This window comes from Pagrus major, chromosome 19, assembly GCF_040436345.1.
Source record: "Pagrus major chromosome 19, Pma_NU_1.0".
Taxonomy (NCBI): domain Eukaryota; kingdom Metazoa; phylum Chordata; class Actinopteri; order Spariformes; family Sparidae; genus Pagrus; species Pagrus major.
This window is the reverse complement of record NC_133233.1, coordinates 26,209,226-26,229,803: the sequence shown is the minus strand read 5'-3', so window position 1 is coordinate 26,229,803 and position 20,578 is coordinate 26,209,226. Positions and strand designations below refer to the sequence as shown.

Genomic DNA, 20,578 nt, shown 5'->3' with positions numbered 1-20,578 from the left:
ATTCAAACAGACAGGTTGAGAGACACTCATGATGCTTGTTGATACAAAGTGTGAACAGCCTCTTTAGGTGTTGTTCATTGTTGCTGCACTGCTGAAGATGGACACTAGAGGGCAGCATGGAGCTGTGCAGCAGCAGTGCAACGCTGCAAATGTCCAGAAATCAAAGCTGTACCTGTCCTCCAGTGGTCATCTGTCCTTTCGGCTTCTTGCAATGACATTGTTTTTATTTTCAGCGGCTTAATTAAATTACAACGACTCAACTCTGCCAAAATAACAGAACATCCGCAATTACATGCACAAACTAGAAATGTGATTTAATTTAAAGTCGGAGCTTCACAGACCCAGAATGAAATGAAAGAATGATCCATCTAATTTTGCGCTTCTGTTTTAAATAAGCCGGCCGGTTACAGAAAGGACTCCCGCTGCTTTTACCAGATGATATCAAACTGCAGTGCTCTCCTCCAGTACGCCTCGTTCTTTTAACTGAATGTTTCCAGTTAGTTTTGTTTATTTGCAAAAACAAGAAAAGTATCTATAAACAAATGTGTGTTTGAGAAGTCTAAAATTACATTTTGAACCCTGTGAGGACGTCTTTTGGACATCAGCAGTCGACGTTGAAAACTGTAGTGCTGCTCTGAGAGAAGATTACAAAACCAGATTTGTCCTCGCTTTCCATCTCACAGCAGAAATGAAAGTCTGTTGTGTTGTTGTTTCAGGTTGTTTGAAGTCGTCCTGCCACTTTGAAACACAGCAGTACAAAGCGTTTCTCCTCTTCACTCTCCATACTGAGGACATCTGAAGTCAACACTTTGATCTGTTATGTTTGGTCAGCTGTTCTGCTTGGATTTGTTTGATCGGTGTGGCAGTTCGTTTAAAAGACCTTCTCAGACAACTGCCAACATTCAGACGTTCCCTGTTGTGTTGCAGAGTGTTTGATCTGTGTGCTGTGGGCTTTATGGGTCGAGAAAATGCTCCTCCTCATGCAACGTGGAAGATTTGGCCACCTGTTGGATTCATACACGGCAAACAGGTGACGGCATATCGTCAGCAGCTTGCTATCTGGACATCGTAACGCAGTACATAGACGTCGTATCGTGAAAACTGCTACTCACTTAATGAAGTTATGAAACGCTTCAACCAAAATGTTTACATATTGCGCCTTTAAGCTAAATAAACTCGGATTAGATGGAAAATGCATCACCACGAAGCTGAAAACAGGCTGTTTGTCTGCAAACGTGTGATGATCGTAAGCAACTGGACTTGTTTCACTTTCTTGAAGACGTCTCAGCTCTCATCCAAGAGGCTTCTTCAGTTCTGACTGACTGGAGGGGAGTCACAGGCTTTTAAACTCGGTGTGGGAGTGTCCTCACAGACTCATTAAGGAAACTCCCACACCGAGTTTAAAAAAACTGAAGAAGCCAGACTTAAAAAAACTCATCACAGCTGCAGGATTTTACAAGGTCCTGTGAATTTAACAGAAGTTTCAAAGTGAATTTCTTCAAGAAGATCCCTGACAAGAACTGGGAGGCCTGAGGTGAGGAGTGGAGACCTCAGATACCCCGATGGACGCAGGATGTTTGGTTAAAGGTCGGTAATTATTGTTGAGGCTCATTCCCAGATCTTCAAATACACTTTGGGGTCGAATTTCGGGGTCGGATAGCGAGCAAACCTCTGTACTCGACGACCTGGGAATGAGACTAAACAATCAACTGTCTCCCTCCAGATTCGCCTCCCTACCTTTAATAAAGTGATCAAACTGCGCTGTGAACAAACACTATAAAGTTCCTTCTACAAACGTCTTTATTCCACATATTTACAGACAGAAACTCCCGGGTTATTTACATTCACATTTAGTTCAAATTGTGTTTAATTGTCTTGAAGCTGATTTGTGTACAGGTGTGTACTCTCTGATGCCTTTCAGGTGTTTGAGCTCCAGCTGATACTGAGGACTGACTGCAGGTGGAGGGTTTCCAGTTATTCCACACGGAGGCAGAGCAGAAAGGTACTGGCTGTGTCCATTTTACATCACGTTTGCTCCTGGATTATAGCAAAATCTTTGTGGATACCAACACTGAAAAAATGTGTCTATACATTCGTAGAAAAAAACAAACAAAACCAAAAAAAATAAGGAGAAAAAGGGGAAATGAATGTGATATTTACAGAAGTGCTACAGTGAATGCTGAATTCACAAAATGTGGATGTTTGGTTGATAAAACTGGATGAATCTGAGTTTAACAGGCAAGGGTGAAATGATAGTTTGACCCTAATGTGATTTTTGCTGGCGCTTTCAGCCACTTCATGGCCTTCAGCAAGCATTCGAGTAAGACCTAGTTAAGTTAAAGGAACAGTCCACCTCTCCTCCCCCTCACATTGATGGAAAGTCCTGACTTTACATCAGCATGGAGGGAGGCGATGATGACTGAATTGTCATTTTTGGGTGGGTAACTGTTTCTTTAAGAATTATGTGGTCAAACTACTACTTCCTAAATCAAGTACGAACCTTGAAGCTCGATCTGTTATAATCACTTATTCATCCAGATTTCCCTCGGTCAGATACAACTGATCATTTTGGTTTACGTGTCCTTGAGCATTAGTAGATTTGTTGCACAATCACATGGAAGACAGACGAGCTACAGAAAAAAACAATCCCACATTTCAGCTGTTTGGATGCCGATGTGAATAATTATCTTCCAAAGTCGGCATGTCACATCTGCAGTTCATCCAACACGACATGAACGGCCAAGAACACAAGACATTTCATTTAATACACCATTTTGGAGAAAGGTTACGTAGGACGAGCCAATAAACTGGACGACCGACAGCAGAAAAAGAGAGACTGCGGGGCTGTAGCCAGCAAAAACACAGCGCCGAGTCTCATTAGTGAGGAGCAGTGTTTGAACGTTTGCTGTAAAACTCAATCAAGGAGGTGGTGACGATGTTACACCACAGGTAAACTGTCTCAGAAGTTCAGACGAGAGTTAACAGCGAGCTCAGGAACCAGCATTTGCAGGCTGGTGTAGAGAAATAACATATATAGCACCATATTTACATCTTTGCACAAACACACATCCAAAGACTCAACTAACATTTATGTGTGTGACCTCCGAGCATCATGAATGTCCAGATGATGAGTTTTATACAAACATTTCTTAGAGGCAGCTTCAGCTTTTCAGAACAGAATGAATGGTGGAATAAAATTTGTCATTTTTTGCAAAAAGTTCGCCATGTGTCGCCATCACACTGATGGAAAGTCAGGTGAAGTCTCGTAGTCCACAAGACATTTCTGGAGCTTCACAGTGAAACAGCATCGCAGCATTCTGCTAAACAACTTAAGTAGCTGGAGACTTGATTTAAAACTGAAAAAACAAGCAAAGAAAAAAATAAATACTCCAAAACTCAATTTAAACTTTGCCGAATTAGCTTCCAGCACTTCCTGTTTGCGGTGCACTCACGGATGTACAGACGACTATCGCTGGATCACTTTGATACTGAAGAAAACTTAAAAATGTGATTTTTCTCAGGCAAGTTCTGCACATGAAAGGAGTGTCTTTTCTAAGCATCCACTTCAGACAGTGTGCATCAACTGGGCGCCAAAAATAACACCTGTTCAGATCAATTCAGGATCTCGGTGCTTCTGGAGACTTCGATTACGCCGGACGAGTTCACCATTTTATGTTTTTTGGTTGTTTCTTCCGTTTTAAATCAAGTCTCCAGCTTCTTCAGTTGTTTAGCAGAATGCTGCAACGCTGTTTTACTGTGAAACTCCAGAAATGTTTTGTGGACTACGAGACTTCACCTGACTTTCCGTCAGCATAATGACTGAGTTTTCATTTGACAATCACAAAAAAAGAAGTGAGATTTTTTGGAAACATTTACAGTGAAAAAAGCCCCAAAATGATCCCAGTAAAAGGTGACGTATGGATGAAAACCAGCGAGGAATCAGGGGTCAATCACAAACAAACAGTAAAACGCCGGCATTGAACGTTTCTGCAAACCACAGATACGTTACATTTGTACGTTTCCTACGTGTCATATCAACGTTTCTACTCGTAGTATATTTTTAAGTAACGTACTTGTCGTATGATGTTTTTTTATATATAGGCTGTCCATCAACATCTAGGTTTGTTTCTGTGTTGATTCACGTACACGGTCCCTTTTCAAAGATGAATAATGAAAGAAAACTGGATATTTTTTTACAAGATGTCAGGACAGTTTCCAGTCCTGTTTTTGGCGACAGAAGCAGGTATTTTAAGCCAAAACATGATGTTTTCCTGACCCTAACAACGTGCGTTTTGTGCCTAAACCCAACCAAAGCATGAGCTCGTTGTCGTCACACAAAATTGAAAACTAAACATAAAGAAAAGTTTTCACATATCTGTGGATTGCAGAAGCGTATATTTCCAACATTCATCCTGGTGATTGGGTTAGTTTGGAAAGAACCAAGCAAATCACACCTGAACCTTCCACAATCATGGAAACGATGGTCAAAAACATTTCAACATTTTATCTAAAGTTTCCTTTTAGTTGTTCAAGACAAACAAAGAAACTGAACTCAGTGAATCTGCTGCTCTGTGAACTTAAATTTACCTTAAGAAAGCGTTCTGCTGCCTCAAACAAATGTTTGTACAACACAAAACTGAAATCTGTGTCGAGTCCAAGCCAATCTAACTAACACTCCAGTATTTGTTGACTCGGTTTGAATTCATGAACAGTCTCTTCTCCACCCACAAAACCAGTGTTGTCAAATTCTTTCAGTTTGTGATCTTGGTAAAAAGAAAAGAAAACGACTTCTCCGCGAGTCGCTGCTTCAGTTTTTTTCATTTTCTGGGTTCGTTCGTAGAAGAAGTCTCTGCAACAATCTGATGTTAAAAGGATTAAAAGCACGTTGGCGTCTGTCGATCTGGTTCCAGATCCAGAGTCCGATCGTCTAGCTGATGAGAAACGCCCCGAAGAAGCTGCTTTTCTCGTCCATGTCCACGGCAGAGGCGTTGGTCACGGTGACAAACAGGCGGTCGCCGCTGTTCAGCGGGAACAGCCCCCCCTGGTGGGCGGAGTGCAGAGAAAACTGGGAGCCCCGGGACCAGCAGGAGGTTCGGCTCGTCTTCATCAGCAGGATGGGAACCGGGTAGGAGCTCACCTGGTGGGAGGAGGAGAGGTGAGTGAGAGGGCATGGAGGTGTGATGTGTCGTCGGACTGATACATTGAGTAGTAACGCTGCTGGATCGTTAGCCGACATCATTGATGTTCAAAACTATGACGATATTGAATCATCTTCAATCAATAAATTTTTTTATTGACTGATAATAACACTGCAAAACAAACGCCGGTCTCCTACATTGCAATTATGACCCCAGTTCAGAAAAAAAGAGCTGCGTCCTCCACTGATCGAATAAAAAGACGGGGAAACTTTTATGAGATTTTAAATTGTCCGTATAAACGGAGTTGGCCACACATTGTGTCCTCCAGTAGAAGGTCAGATACTTGTGTAAAAACAGACTCTGGTAACAGTAGAAGTACTGACTCAGCTTCTTTACTGCAGTAAAAGTAATAGAGTACAGGCTCTGACATGTACTCAGAGTATCAGAGTAAAAAGTCTCCCTCTGAAGGACATTTGTGGTCAAAGCTAACTGAAGCTCACGTCATATTAATATAATTCAAAGACTATTAAAGTTAAAGGTAGAATCAGTAGGATTTTGTCCCAGCTGTTCCTGAACGCACCACAAAGATAGTTGATTGTTGAGTCTCATTCCCAGGACGTCAAATAGCCACATTTTGGGTTGGTAAAGCGTCCCGAGCAGCAACAAAGTGAGAAAATAAGAAAATCTCTGCAGATACGAGACACTAACACGCCTTTTCTCCCCATTCCAGCCTCCCTCTCTGTCTGTTCACGTCTTTTACGCCTTTGTTTCGTCTCGCTGCGTCTGCCAGGTCAGCCTTGTGATGTTGGGAAATAAAAATAATCCATAATTCCCATCAAACTAAAGTAACGAGCCTGTTTTGAAAATGTGAGGAGGAGAAAGTTCAGATGTTTGTGTTCAGATGTGGAGAGGGAAAGTCAAAGAAATACTCAAGTAAAGTACAGATACCTGAAACATGTACTGAAGTACTGTAACAAAGTATTTGTACCTCCGTCCAGCAGCTCATGTTCTGTCGCTGATATCGAGCCATGTTGACTGCTAAGTAGTTCTCAGGGTTCAGACAACAAAAAGAGCAGAACTGAACTTTTCAGATTTGTTTTGAATCACTTATCATACAAGTGAAACGATGTTTTTTCAGCTGGAGGACTTTTTGTCAACACTTGAACAATTTGGAGAATTCCTCTTGTTCTCATGAAGACACACATCTGTGATCCAACTGTACAAATGATTCAAAGCACATGATCGGTCCTTAACAGACACTAGAGAACATCTCTGGTCAGATTACTTAATTTTTACAGCCAACATTTACTGAATTTACCTTTAAATCATTAAAAATCTGTCAGTGTTCATCTTCACAGTGAGCTGGACGGACATTTTACTTTCAGCCAAACTGATGTTGTTTGTCTAAAATAACCCACAAACATCTTTTTCATGTTAGCAAATGCTGAAGGAAAGTGAATCTAAATATTTATTCAAATCTGGAATGTTTCAGCTCCGCTCAGCGCCACAAACATGAAGATTGGCTGCTTTTTCTCTTAAATCACTTTAATCATTTTGGCAGGTTTGACAGTGTAGTGTTAATACTTTAAATGAGTCAAATCCAAGTCAAGCTAAAATATTTAATTCTAAGTAATTCAAAGAAACATCAACAGAACAGGTTGAAGGAGATCCAGCTTGAAATCAAAGTGTAAAACGTGGTCACCTTTTTATAGACGTACTGCAGCAGGGGTCTCCCTCTGTCCTCCGCCTCCTCGCCGTCCTCGCCCTCCTCCTCCAGGGAGTGGGTGTGTCTGAAATACGTCTGGGCGTAGACGTAGTAGAGGCCGGGCTGCGGCACCACCAGCTCCCCGTCCACCAGCTGGACGTCCTGGAGGAAGGCCAGCCCCTTGTGTCCCTCCCACCACGAAATCTTCTGGCCCTGAACTCGACGACCGGCGGCGACCGGAGCTGTGGAGAACAAATAAACGCATTCACAACCTTTAAAACCCTGTTCCTACGAAGAAAAGAAACAAAATCATGAATATTAGGAGTCACAAGTGTGAAAATATTTATGTTAAATCATACTTTTATGACAGTGAGTGAAAACTGATGAAATGACGGCTGATTAAAAATGAAAAATTATCATATTAAAATCTAAATTTGACCTTTTCAAGTCAAGATTGTTTAAGTCACTGTCACCATGAGATAGTAAGAAGTTAAAAATGTACAAAATATAAATGTAAAGCTCAGATACGTAAGAAAACAAAACAAGAATAAATAGTGAGGATAAGCAGCAAACGTTGAGTGAACAACACACGTAAATAAATATTAAACGTCTGAAATGGAGAAGAAAGAAGAAAGAAGTGTATTACTTGTTTGGATCGACCCTTTTTCAAAACTTCAACAATTTTGACTTTAAAAAGCAACATTTTGACATAATATCTCATCACTTTAACTCCACATACCACACTGATACATGACCATGAGTATTTTTATTTGTATCTTTCTGAAATTTTCATCAGTTTTTCTCGTTTCCTGGTGGAAATGTGCTCCCATAGATTTGTAGCCACATCATGGGGAAAATGTATTTTTCTTGTAAAACACATCTTGTTTTCAGCATCCTGACATGTTGACAGGCCAAATTTCAGCGTTTGGACATTTTTTTAGTCTGTAGACCTTCATTAGTTTCATTAGTTAAACCTGTAATTTGTCATTTCTGCTGCGAGAGATCTGTCAATCAAAACAAAACGTTTGCCGAGTGTTGTGTGGGGAGGGCCGTCTGGAGGAGAGTCAGGTGCAGATCCAGACCTTCTGGAGGAATAAACACCTGGAGTCACATCAGGTTCTGCTCTGATCCGACAGGAGGAGAGCTCAGAGATTACTTTTTAACTTGTGGGATTAAAAAGTGGATTTATCTTCACTCCTGTTTATCAACCTGACTGCAGCAGTGATCCGGAGGTGACCTCCATTGTCGGGTGGTTCTGTTCTGTAATGCTGGAGGGGAAATGTGCTTTACTTTATGAACGCAACGTTACAGAGAGAGAACCAGAACCAGAACCAGAGTCTCTGCTGAGTGCTGTGGTAATGTTTCAAAGTTTTGTTAACGTTACATTTAGTCTCGTTCGCTCTCTGAGGTGAACTTAGACTTGTGGATTTCTCTGGTTTGAACATTGTTGGAAACATTTGGGATAATGTAAGAACACAACTCAACAAAATATAAAACAAAGGTCTTATCTTACATACTGTATCTTTAAATTGTCTGCTCATGAAAACTAATTTTTTGAGGAGTTGATGAAATTGTGATTTAGATTTTTACAAAATAACAAACTCAACAAAGTTCATAACGAAGGTCGTTTCCAATTTTAGACATTTGAATGCGAAAAACTTACATATTATATCTGTCAGAGTCCGACCAAGTTAAAATGTAGTCTGCTGATCATCAATCAATAATGTCATGAATACATTTTAAACCACACCACAGCCTTTAGATTAGATTTGCACGTTAGATCCAGACACGAGGTTTGTCTCTGCACGACTCACCTCCTCCCTCTCGCTCCAGTTTGGGCAGAAAGCTGCCGGTGACGTGGGCTGCGACTTTGGGGCGAGGTGAAGCCCTGTCCACCATCACAAGTGAGGGCAGCACCCGAGACACTTCATCTAACACGGAGAGAGGGATGAGATAACGTATAAATGCATCCACAGAGAGATTACACATCAGGTTTTACAAGCTTTTTAAGGAAATGTAAGTTTTATCTGCAGCAGTGAGAAGCTGCGATCACATGACACTCCTGATATAATCAACATGCAGTCATTGTTTTCTTTCTCACCTCTGACTGCCGATGAAATCTGCCTCTGGTAACGCTGAGACAGAGACTGCAGGGAAAACAGTAAAGAAAGTCAATACCAGTCAGCATCATGATACCTCCATAAAGACACATTAAAGTCAGTCAAAAAAACTGAAATCCTAAAACTAAACACCAATTTATGAATTCAAACAACACAATTAGAGGAAATCTACCCAAAAAAAGACCTCAGCTCCTTCCACAGGTCAACCAGCCGCCCTTTGTTTGACGTGAACCCTGAAATTATGCCGACGTGAGCATCAGGAAGTTTGTCCGCTGAATAAAAAGGAGCCTTCATGTTCAGCTCGGTAACAGATCCGTCTCTGGTAATCGACCCCGCTCCCCCCCCTTTTCCCTCCTGTTTTACGTTCTCTTACCCAAAAAATTGGCAAACGAAAGATGCAACTGCTGCCAAACTGATGAAAACGATTTTCTAAAGTGTAGGGGACGACGGACGTGTTTATTTCAGCTCAGTTTGTGTCCAGAAACGTAAAAAAGCAATTGGAAAAACATGGTGAAGACGGAGGGTGTTCTGAAAGCATCAGGGGAAGAAAGGCAATAAAGACATGTTATCGGGTCGAGGAACGTTTGGGTAACATTAATCACACGTTCATTATAATAAATAAGTTATATAACTAACACCGGCATTTTTGAATTTCCTACCGGTTGCAAAAGTTAATGATTTCACCTATTAAAATATTTTTACAGCCTCAACAATGACTGAGAGGAAGGTGAGACAAAACAACCAGCGTGAACCAGAAGTTATGAGTGAGAGCGCTGCGATGGATCAAACTCCTGAAGCAAGACTTCAAACAAAAACCTGCCGGTTTTATCTGAATGCATCTTCTGTGGAATTTATACAAAACCCGCCCCATCGAATGCAACATGCTCGACAGAAAACGATGAAAGCTCATCCAAGTGTGGCAAATGTGGTTCCTGTTTTCCCTCATGACACGCAGGAGGAAGGACTTCAGCATCACACATGTTGGACGCCGTTCAGTTAAAAACACTGCACAGACTCTTCTGAAATCGATGCCAGCTCTCAGAAGCAACCTCAGATCGCAGTTTAATCACGTGTAATAAACGTCAGCCACGCATTTTTGACATTATATCTGGAGTTAGTACATCTAATATAAAACCAGATCCTCCTCTTCTTCTTCATACGTGGCTCATCTGAAAAAGATGCTCACGTATTGGAAGAAATCTGTTGTCTGAACCATCGACCATGTGGCTGGAAAACACCTAAAGCCTGACATCCAGAGATGATTCAATAGACTTTAAAAAACAAAGAAATGTATATTTTTGGTTAGTCAGTCCGCCGGTTCGGTCGGCCCACCACGTTGGAAATATCTCAACAACTATTGGACGGATTGTCAGGATGAATGTGACTCACTTTGGCAGTCCCCTCACCAGCGTTGGGTTTGGCGGTGGCTGACAGTCATCGACTTCTGAGCATCGTAACCATCATAACATCGTGATTTTAAAAAGGCCCCCGCCTGAGAGCACGATAAAGTCCTGAGTCCAGCTCAGTTAGACAAACCCAAGATGCTCACCTACATGTTGGCAGCGGTGTTTCTGTTCTGTGGGACTCGAGCCAGCGAACGTTTTCAAGCTTCTGAGGCTGAACACAAGTTACGGACACGTGATGCAGAGACGAAGACACAGGGATGCATCGGATGCGTGGCGGGCAGGGATGTGAGATGTGATCTGACTCTCCTCGATGGTGATGGGAGACAGTTTTCAGAGCAACCGTGGGAAACAGCGGTGACTGCAGTGGCGTGCGGACTGCCTCATATTCAGAAACCTAACGTCATCGTCCATCGCAATGCTGTAATGATATTGTTATATCAGTCGATACACCCACATTTACTGCACTGGTCCCTCAAATGTGGTAATCATGTTTGACAAAGAGATGTACTGAAGGCAGGAAATGTTACAGCTGAACAGCAAACTGTTAGTGCAGTGAAAGTGAACTTTACTGGGAATTTAATAATTATAAATTACTTCAAGCATCGTTCTCTGCGTTATGTTCTGTTCATAAAGAAAAAAAGCTTTCACATCTGCACATATCAGACAACATATAGGCTGATACTGATCCATCTGTGACAGGCCAATACTGGCCGGTAATAACAGCCAACTGATATATTTGAACCCCGGGCCATTGCAGCGAGGATACAGCTTCCCCTGCAGCTAGAACATGGCCTCCATTGCAGCAAGGACTCGGCCTCCTCTGCAGCGAGGACACAGCTTCCTCTGTAGCAGCGAGGACTCAGCCTCCGCTACAACGAGGACACAGTCTCCTCTGCAGTGAGGACACAACTTCCTTAGTGAATATGGTTAACATTATCCCTGCTGTACGTTAGCATGATAGCATTGTCATTGTTCTGATTACAAACAAAACTAAGCAGCAACTGAATTATCTGCACGTGAACCTACAGCTCAACGAATACGATCGAGGAAACAAACGTGGGAAACACATTTTCACAGATATTCAGAGTTTGATAACAGCAGGACTCAACTCGGACGTCACTTGACAGGAGAACTTAAATGTGCCTTCACTCTGCGGCACAATCTGTCCCCGCTCGTGTTTTTATACCCTGAACTAAATTTAATCAAGTCCGAAAATACCCGGCTTGTGTTGTTACAGAGAGCAGCAAAGAGTCGGGAGCAGGAAACCAAAACAAACAAGACACACAAATAGAAAGTAAAGGAGGAAAAATAACCTGTGTGTGTGTGTGTGAGAGAGAGAGAGAGAGAGAGAGAGAGAGCGAGCAGGGCAGGTGAAGGCATTCCTGTGCTGATTAAACCACACAGGATCACATCACATCTCCAGCTATGAAGGAGCTCATTGTGCGTCTGCAGACAAGTGATTTGGATCATTTCAACATTTTTGTCCTCCTGCTAACGTTCAGAGCGGCACGATAATATCAATAATCATAACTTGATTTCCTCACAAGACACTTCGTTTCTCCTCTCTTCATTTAATTTAAAAAGTAGCGCCGCTGCTGCTGTCAACAAACACCTGGAAAAGACCGAAAACAAGTAGTGTGTACTGAGGTTCACATGAAGAAGACGCTCACAGAGAGTGAAAAATGATTTTCCCCCTTTTTTTTTTGCAGTTTTATAAGATGCAACAAGAAACGATACGCTGCGACTTCCTGCTCATGTTGTGTGATTTATATAAAAAACACAAATGAATGGATGAAGTGTCGAACATTAACTCCTTACACCAGGGTCACTTAGAAACTAATGAAGACCTTTAATTTATCATTTTTGTGTTTTCCAATCAGACTGTTAACGTTTTTCACACACTCTGTGGCCGCGATATTAAAAAAAAGAAATCTTGATATTGTGTTAATCGTACACACACGGTAGCATCGTCTGAGTGACTCAGCGCAGATGTTCGGCCTTGTGCATCTTTTGTTTATGAGCTCATCTGGTTGCCTTTTCAGTAGTAACTGAGTAGTTTTTATTGTTTGAGGTCATTTATCTGCCAAAAAAAGAGACAAAACACACAGTGAACAAAGTTAAAGATCGATTTGATGGCAAGCATTTTTTCTTCTTAAGATATCGTGATAATATTATCGTGAATTTGTTTGGCCTTGATGATCGAGTAAAAAAAATCTGACATTGTTACAGCTGAGGGTTTGACCTGTACAGTTACATTACAGTGAAACTACTGTAATTAAAATAATATTAAAGTAAAAGTACAAAGTATTCACCCAGACCATCGCTTCAGCTGTAAAATGGGTTAAATCTGGACTTTACTGTACTCGTGACTGAACATTTGTCGTACTGGCTGGACACTGATGAAACCTGCATGTGAATTCCTCAACGATAAACTCCCAGTTATAAAAAAAAAGTATGATGATATATAACAGTAATAAAGCTGCTATAACGTTTGCTTTCTTGGCCGTTTGCAGCTGAAGTGTGGGGAGATTAGTCACGTCTCCAAACTCCAGTGGGTGGGGGCTTTTTTTTTTTGATTCGGAGCAGGCCAGAGAAAAAAAACTGAGCTTTGAACGCCAAAAATCTGAGCAGCTGGCCAACAAATCATCGAGTCATTAGTGCCGATCAACACATACTGATATGTGAAGGTCATTTTGTGATGTAATGAAGTGAAATCATACTTGACACAGCTTGAAAAGGAGATTTCACTCAAAGTTCAGTGTTTGGGGGTTGTTTTACCTTCTCGATGAGCAGGTGAAGCTGCTGAGTGACCTGCCAGCACGGATCTCCTCGTACCGCCGTGATGCTCTGCAGGTCGGTGCCGGTCAGGCAGGAAACGCTGCTCCTGGCAAACGTCTCCTTCATCTGTCGAGAAGAGCATCGAACAATTAGAGCAAACATCTCTCCGACAACGCATGTTTCTGCTAACTTTAAAGTTATCTCCTGACGACGCTCTGCTGATGCTCTAGTTAGGTTTAGGAAGAGATCGTGGATTTCGGCGTGAATTACCTGGTTTCGACGCCACAAACACGACCGCAACTTGTCCTCAAGAAATCCTAAAACTTTGAGTTCCCTCATTAAAAATATAAAGTGGTTTTCACACTTACAAATGTTTGCAGAAAGTTTAACCTGCCAACAGTTTTTTTCTCGCCAAACCCTCCTGGTGAAAGTTTCGTCCTGTCGGTAAAAACTAAAACTATAAAAGGTTTTTACCACATTTTCAGGATCATATAAAATAGGTCATACATTTATGGTGTAATGAGACGATTTATTACGAGAAACAATAAAGTGTTTATTCTCCTGTCATTAAGTTTCTCCTGAGTCAACATCATTTCCTGGCATGTGTCCCTCGTCTTTTGTTTTTATATCTGTTTGGGTTTCATTTCTGCACACATCTCCTCTGAGTTAATGATCCACTCCTGTAAACACTGACTGAGAGTTGGACTGGACCGAATCCAGGTAGCCAAAGGACTCTGGCTTCACCAAAACAAGCAAGAGTCCAGCACACGCACGCACACACACACGCGCTGTAATGGCTCTTCCTGATAATCACAGCTAATCACAAACATAGCTGCAGTCTGAGCTCGTTACTTCCTTGTCCTACTTTTTTTTACTAGAAAAGGAAAGTGTGTCACTGCATGAAGCTGTTGTGAAAAACTCTTCTTTTTTTTTTTTTTTTACAGTGAATGCATCATACAGTGTGTGGCCTGCATTGTAAGAAACACAAATAGAAGGAAATTAGACACGTCCTGGACTATTTGCGCTCTGTGGAGCGCAGCAGCAGAACCAGAGCGCGCAAAACCGAGTTCAGAGAGTTTCCCCTCAATATGATCAACACTAATCTGCACTTTAAAGTTTATATAAACTACAGTCAGGCGTTCAAAGTCAACAAGAAGTCTGGTTTTCTCAAAGCTGCGTTCAGCTCCGCGGTGCGCGCTGCTTGGCGATGCGTAAAAGCCGCCGCGCGTCCGGACCTTTTACTTTTGTCCTTACCGAGTTGAGAGCGGTGGTGAAGTGGAGCACGGTGATGGTGACGACCACAGTCTGCAGCAGAACCGCCAGCAGCAGCAGCACCCCGAGCTTCGGACCGGAGCCCGTCATAACGACAGACCGGCCGTCCGGTACCCGACCAGCAGTCGTCCCGTCCCGTCCCGTCCCTCCAGAACAAGAACAATGGCAGAGAGCTGACTTCTTCACTTCTACCCTCCCCTGCAAGCAGCAGCAGGAGGAGGAGGAGGAGGAGGCGGGGCCGGCCTGCAGAACAAGAGCTTTTCCCTCTATGAATTTCTCCTGGAGAGATGATTGTTTCTTTTCTGCGCTGTAAAAACACAGATAGCCTCGGAGTTTATTGTGAGCCTCCATATCTGCGCTGTAGATCTGCACGCTGAGCTCTTTACATCAGAATATGATCAGAGATTATGTTCTCTAAACACCGGCACAGCAGCTGAAACCTGGCACGTACATGACTTTTTATTGTTGTGGAGTTTAAAGATATAACATGTAAGAAACATATCTGAGATCTCATAGTGGGTTTCTGGGGCTCCGACGCGTGAGAAATTTATGATTCAACGACTGTTTCCTGCTTAAAGGGGCTTAAAGTGTAGTTTTAAAGAAATTAAAACTCAGAATTCAGAGGAAAATAAGGTCCCAGAACACTGTTTGAAGCTAGAAAGGTGGCAGGGTCCGCCACATAAACAAAGTAAAACAGCATGCCCTGCCTTTCAGAGCGTCTGTGCACAACGCTGCCCTGTTCGTCAGCCTCTCGATGGGGATTGAACCGACAAGGCAGATTTTTATTTTTACGTAAAAAATTTGGAAAAACGTCGGAAATTTGTTTGAATATTTTTTCTCCTCTTCATTTCTGTCCGTCTCTCGCTCACTGAGGAGGACGAGGAGAAACGGTGCAGCAGGCCTCACGGCGTACAGAGTCAGATAAAGGTCGTGGTAACTAAAAGGGAAAAGGTTTGAAGAAATCAGGATAAATTATGGGAGAATTGTGACCCTGGGAGGAAGGAAGGAGAGGGCGATGACAAAAACGGGATGGTTGGCAAGTATACGTATGAAATCTGCATCCAAATTTTGAAAAACAACTCGACCTTTGTGAGCTTAACTTAATGAGACTAAACAGAACGTGAATACAACTTTAAACATCACCTCGTCTGTGAACATCTGTGCCTGAGTCACGTCGGATAGATTTCCATCAGCAGTGCTGGTTGTTGAAGTGCCTGTTCTCCACCAACAAAGCCAGTTTGACTGCTTGATGACTTTTTCTGAACATTAGTCAACCTCTGACTCACTCGGCAGAGACTCTGGTTCTGGTTCTGGTTCTCTCTCTCCTCTCTGTAACGTTACGTTCATGAAGTAAAGTCCATTTCCCCTCCAGCTCCAGTCAGCAGTCAACATTACAGAACAATGGAGGTCACCTCCGGATCACTGCTGGAGTCAGGTTGATAAACAGGAGTGAAGATAAATCCACTTTTTATTCCCAGAAGTTACAACGTAATCTCTAAGCTCTCGTCCTGTTGGTAAACGGCTCCGGATCAGAGCAGAACCTGATGTTACTCCAGGTGTTTGTTCCTCCAGAAGGTCTGGATCTGCACCTGTAGCGCCAGAAATCACATATTGTGCATTTAAACTTACGGAAACTAAACTTTTAATATCTTTCATTAAATATCCATGACATAAAATCACAATACTCTGCAGCACGCTGACGTAGCAGATATAATTCAGGGGTCTTTTTCTTGAAATTCTTTGGCAAACCTGATTTAACTGCCACTGTGTGCTGATTCAGACCACATGAAACCAAGATGTCCGCTGTTTTAAAAAAAAACCTATAGTATGTGTTCCTGGCATTTCATTCCCCCATTTTATCTGCTTTAGTTTCAGATCTCTCCACATTTTATTTTTCATTGTCCGCCCCGTCGTGCTTCTGTCTGATGTGAGGTATGCGAGGAGAAGTTTTAAACAACACAAAATCTAATAATCTTTGCGTTCATACGAGCGTTCGGACGTAAGAATCCTGTTAACCGGTATTGGAAATATATTTTCTCCCAGGAGATTCGTGGAAGCTTCCAGTCTTTTTCACACAGTGTAACAAAAACATGATGTTCATTTTCGCTGAAGGACGCCGGAGAGAGAGCGGCGAGGTGAGATGATGAGGTCGGTCTCACAGTGTTGATCTTTAGCTGTCAAAACAAGGTGTGAGATTCAAGCTTTGTGTCAGAAAATACTGTCGTAATGAGAAAAAGTTTGGAGGTTGAGATCGGTAAATTAACTCGGTGACCTGCAGCTGTTTCACCGTTCTCTTATTTTATCTAATTTAAAATAAATGCCACCCGGTTAGAAAGCTTTAAAAACAGGAGGTTCAGACGGATCAATCAGACGTGAGGTCATATGTCAAAGATAAGGTTCAGCTATATGACAGAATATACAGAAATATACACGGTTATAGACGATATAAATCTGTCTACAAATAGAGATTTTAAAGAGTGAAATCCAAAGTTTGAGCAGGACTAAATTATGGTATTATTGTCTTTTTAAAATTTTGTATGAATGAGATGAAACGATGTTATTTGTTTGCTATTTTAACTTTTAACTTAACCAAAAAGAAGCATGATTATCTGGTTATTTTATCCATCAGCAGCCTCTCAGTCTCTCGTGATTTCTCCTGCAAGTCTCTGAAATAAAGAATTACATGAATGATGACGATTCAAGACGGACGGAATAAAGTAATACAGTAACTTCAAGTAAAAAAAAAGCAGGAAAACGTCTGAGAAGTTGTAAATCTTTCACTTCAAAGATCAGCCGTACCATCACATGTTGACTCCTAACACTAAAAAGCTCAACGCATCTTTTTCTGAATATCTGTCATACCACTTATTTACACATTTTTGCATTTTTTAAAAAACATTTTGAGCTCTTCTGAACACTGAATTTGTTGTTCTTTTCCAGTCAAACTCAACAAATGTCAGCCTTTTAAAACATTGAAAGAGAAGTCTTATTTTTAGTTTGACCTTACAGGCATTTTAGAGCAATTCCTAAAATAATCCTCAAGCCAAAGTTCAGGACAATCAGACCCACACAGAAAACAAAGGCTTGAATTAGAGGGTCTGCACAGTGTGAGCAGTAATCTCTTTTTTTCTTTCCCCTGACGTTAAACACAGCGGTCAGCACTACGAACAGCCTCGGTCGCGCTGTTATCAGTGTGTTTCTGTGCAGCGAGGCAAGCTGAGCCTATAAATGGATCGCGGTCCCGTGTGCTCGTTCCTGCGTCTGCAACATCTGGCCTCAATCTGGGCTCCTACGCCTCGCCGCCCCCCCCGAGGGAGACGCTCTCCACTTAGGTTTCACTGTGCTCCACCGCTACGCCTGCATGGGTCTGCTGGGGGTAACACATACTGTAAACTGTGTGTGTGTGTGTGTGTGAGATAAAGAGCACAGAGAATATGTGAGGTCAAGATTGTTGCATGAGAGCATCCTAAATATTCCCTTTCACACACTCACAGATCAGATTTAGTTACTCGTGACGACTCTTCTTTGACTTTTCTTTAATTCCCTGAAGACCACGAAAGGTTTCGTCCCAACGTTAAACAAAAAACAAGTCTTAAACCTTTGAATAAACCTTCTCTTGGTCCAGAATCGGGATCTAAAAACCGCTGTAACGTGAACAGATTTCAGTCCCTACATTGTGATTAATTCTGCCTCGAACACACACTCCTGAGTGTATTTCTGAACGGCGGCCAAGTTTTGATAGGGATACGAAGAGGAGAGCTGACCGACTCCCCCGCAAAGTCGACTCCCTCCCTCCCTCCCTCCTCGGTCGCCTTCCAAACTTTGTCTTCCACTCCCCTCTGCCCTCGTTCCTCCTCTCCCTCGCTCTCTTTGTGTCTGTCCGACTCTTTGTTTTCTTTTTCCTCTCTCTCAACATCTCTTTGTCTCCTGTTCAGTCTCTCCCCCCATCGCTTCCCCTCAAATCAAATCTGTCGCAGGTAATGAGTCTCGCTAAAGCACGAGGTTGACAACTGCTGCTTTTCCATCCACCTGTTTGTAGTGCGTAAAAATATCTAAGGAGAAAATTCTAAATACGGTTGGCCGAGGTGGAAAAGTTCAACCCAGCGTCACGGCGGTTTGTGAAGTGATGACGGCCGTGAATTTTCTTGACACTCAGCGAGAGTTTGGAAAAATTTGTGTCCAAATTTCAGCAGCATTTCACAAACTGGGGGAAAAGGAGACTGTAGCTTTCCTCTCATTAAGAAAGGAAATGCCATATTTAAAGAAAACAACAATGTTTTCTACATTTTCGCTCACATTATTCTTCAATAATGGCCCCTAAGTGGTGAAATAGTACCACGATCTGCTTATCTTGATGAACCATGAACAATCACTCTCCCAATATTCACATTAGAGTCGAGGATGGAAACTCTTTTCAATTTCTCTGAAAAATGTGCATTACGTTTGGCTGGAAACTGGAGTATTGTACGTATATTAAAGTCAGAATGTAAAGATAGTAAATTTTTTATGATCTCTGGCTACAAACTGGTATCTCATCTGGATCCCAGGTGTGCTGCCAGTCCTTCGTCTACACAGACACTCAAATAATCAGCTGAAAACTGCTGGAAGACCTGTCTCCACCTCATCTTTATACAGACCTGTCTCCACCACGTCTTTACAGAGACTTGTCTCCACCACGTCTTTACAGAGACCTGTCTCCACCACGTCTTTACAGAGACCTGTCTCCACCACGTCTTTACAGAGACCTGTCTCCACCTCATCGTTACACAGACCTGTCTCCACCACATCTTTACAGAGACCTGTCTCCACCACATCTTTACAGAGACCTGTCTCCACCACATCTTTACAGAGACCTGTCTCCACCACATCTTTACAGACCTGTCTCCACCACGTCTTTACACAGACCTGTCTCCACCACGTCTTTACACAGACCTGTCTCCACCACATCTTTACAGAGACCCATCTCCACCACATCTTTACAGAGACCTGTCTCCACCACGTCTTTACAGAGACCTGTCTCTACCACATCTTTACAGAGACCTGTCTCCAACACGTCTTTACACAGACCTGTCTCCACCACGTCTTTACAGAGACCTGTCTCTACCACGTCTTTACAGAGACCTGTCTCCACCACGTCTTTACACAGACCTGTCTCCACCACATCGTTACACAGACCTGTCTCCACCACATCCTTAAAGAGACCTGTCTCCACCACATCTTTACAGACCTGTCTCCACCACGTCTTTACACAGACCTGTCTCCACCGTGTCTTTACAGAGACCTGTCTCCACCAGGTCTTTACAGAGACCTGTCTCCACCACATCTTTACAGAGACCTGTCTCCACCACGTCTTTACAGAGACCTGTTTCCACCATGTCTTTACAGAGATCTGTCTCCACCACATCCTTAAAGAGACCTGTCCCGACACAAATTCAAAACTGCGCTACGTGTTTATGTATGCTTGTATATAAACAACTGTATAAATGTTGTGTAAATTTTGTAGCATGAATGAGTTTACACACTTTAATTTGGTTATACAACCCTGTGTTGTATAATGATGAATAAATTACCTTGAACTGATTGGGCCTACATTACCCACAATGCAACTTAGCCACTGTGTGACATCACTGGAGGCAATTTGTCAGATTACATGCAGCTTCCTCTGGAGCCACAAAGGGTTTTATAGTATTACTCTTTTCACATTTGACCTGTAAACACACTCAAAGTTGGTGGCGTTCCCCTTTAAGGTGGGTACAGGCTGACTGATCCTGATGTTTGTGGAAATGGACGATTATTAATACAAACACAGACATTATCTATTAAAACACTAACTGTGAAAACTAACAAGCCCTAAATCTGAGTCTCTCTCTCTGTCTGAGTGTGTGCCAAGGTAAACACCCTGCTAACACACTCACACACTCACACACACACACACACACACACACACACACACACACACACACACACACACACACACACTGTAGTAATGTTGTCCCTCCCATTAGAAAGAACACAGTATCCAGAGCTGAACAATATCACTGATATTTGGCACAGACACACACTCCCACACACACACACACACACACACCTCAGGAAGGGAGAGGTAGGACAACCAAGGCGGCCAATGGGCACGCCGGAAATCTGGAGAGCAGACCAATG

The 20,578-nt window shown here is 42.4% G+C and overlaps 1 protein-coding gene across 1 annotated transcript; it reads right to left on the bottom strand.

Moving 5' to 3' along the window:
* Positions 1 to 1,782: 1,782 nt before the first annotated feature.
* On the bottom strand, positions 1,783 to 14,630 carry tnfsf10 (TNF superfamily member 10). Its single transcript, XM_073488176.1, has 6 exons — positions 14,402 to 14,630; positions 13,148 to 13,273; positions 8,945 to 8,990; positions 8,658 to 8,774; positions 6,841 to 7,085; positions 1,783 to 5,137 (listed from the first exon to the last, which is right to left on the bottom strand). Exons 1-6 carry the CDS (start codon positions 14,507 to 14,509, stop codon positions 4,928 to 4,930), a joined length of 852 nt encoding a protein of 283 aa, XP_073344277.1. The 5' UTR covers positions 14,510 to 14,630; the 3' UTR covers positions 1,783 to 4,927.
* Between the last annotated feature and the right edge of the window lie 5,948 nt (positions 14,631 to 20,578).

Bases quoted from the DNA above. Each gene is read 5' to 3' on its own strand.
- tnfsf10 (XM_073488176.1), bottom strand. From the start codon at position 14,509: ATGACGGGCTCCGGTCCGAAGCTCGGGGTGCTGCTGCTGCTGGCGGTT. The intron at 13,274-14,401 runs GTAAGGACAAAA...TCTTCTCGACAG, and splicing joins TCACCACCGCTCTCAACTCG to ATGAAGGAGACGTTTGCCAG. The intron at 8,991-13,147 runs GTAAAACAACCC...TTTTCCCTGCAG, and splicing joins TTCACCTGCTCATCGAGAAG to TCTCTGTCTCAGCGTTACCA.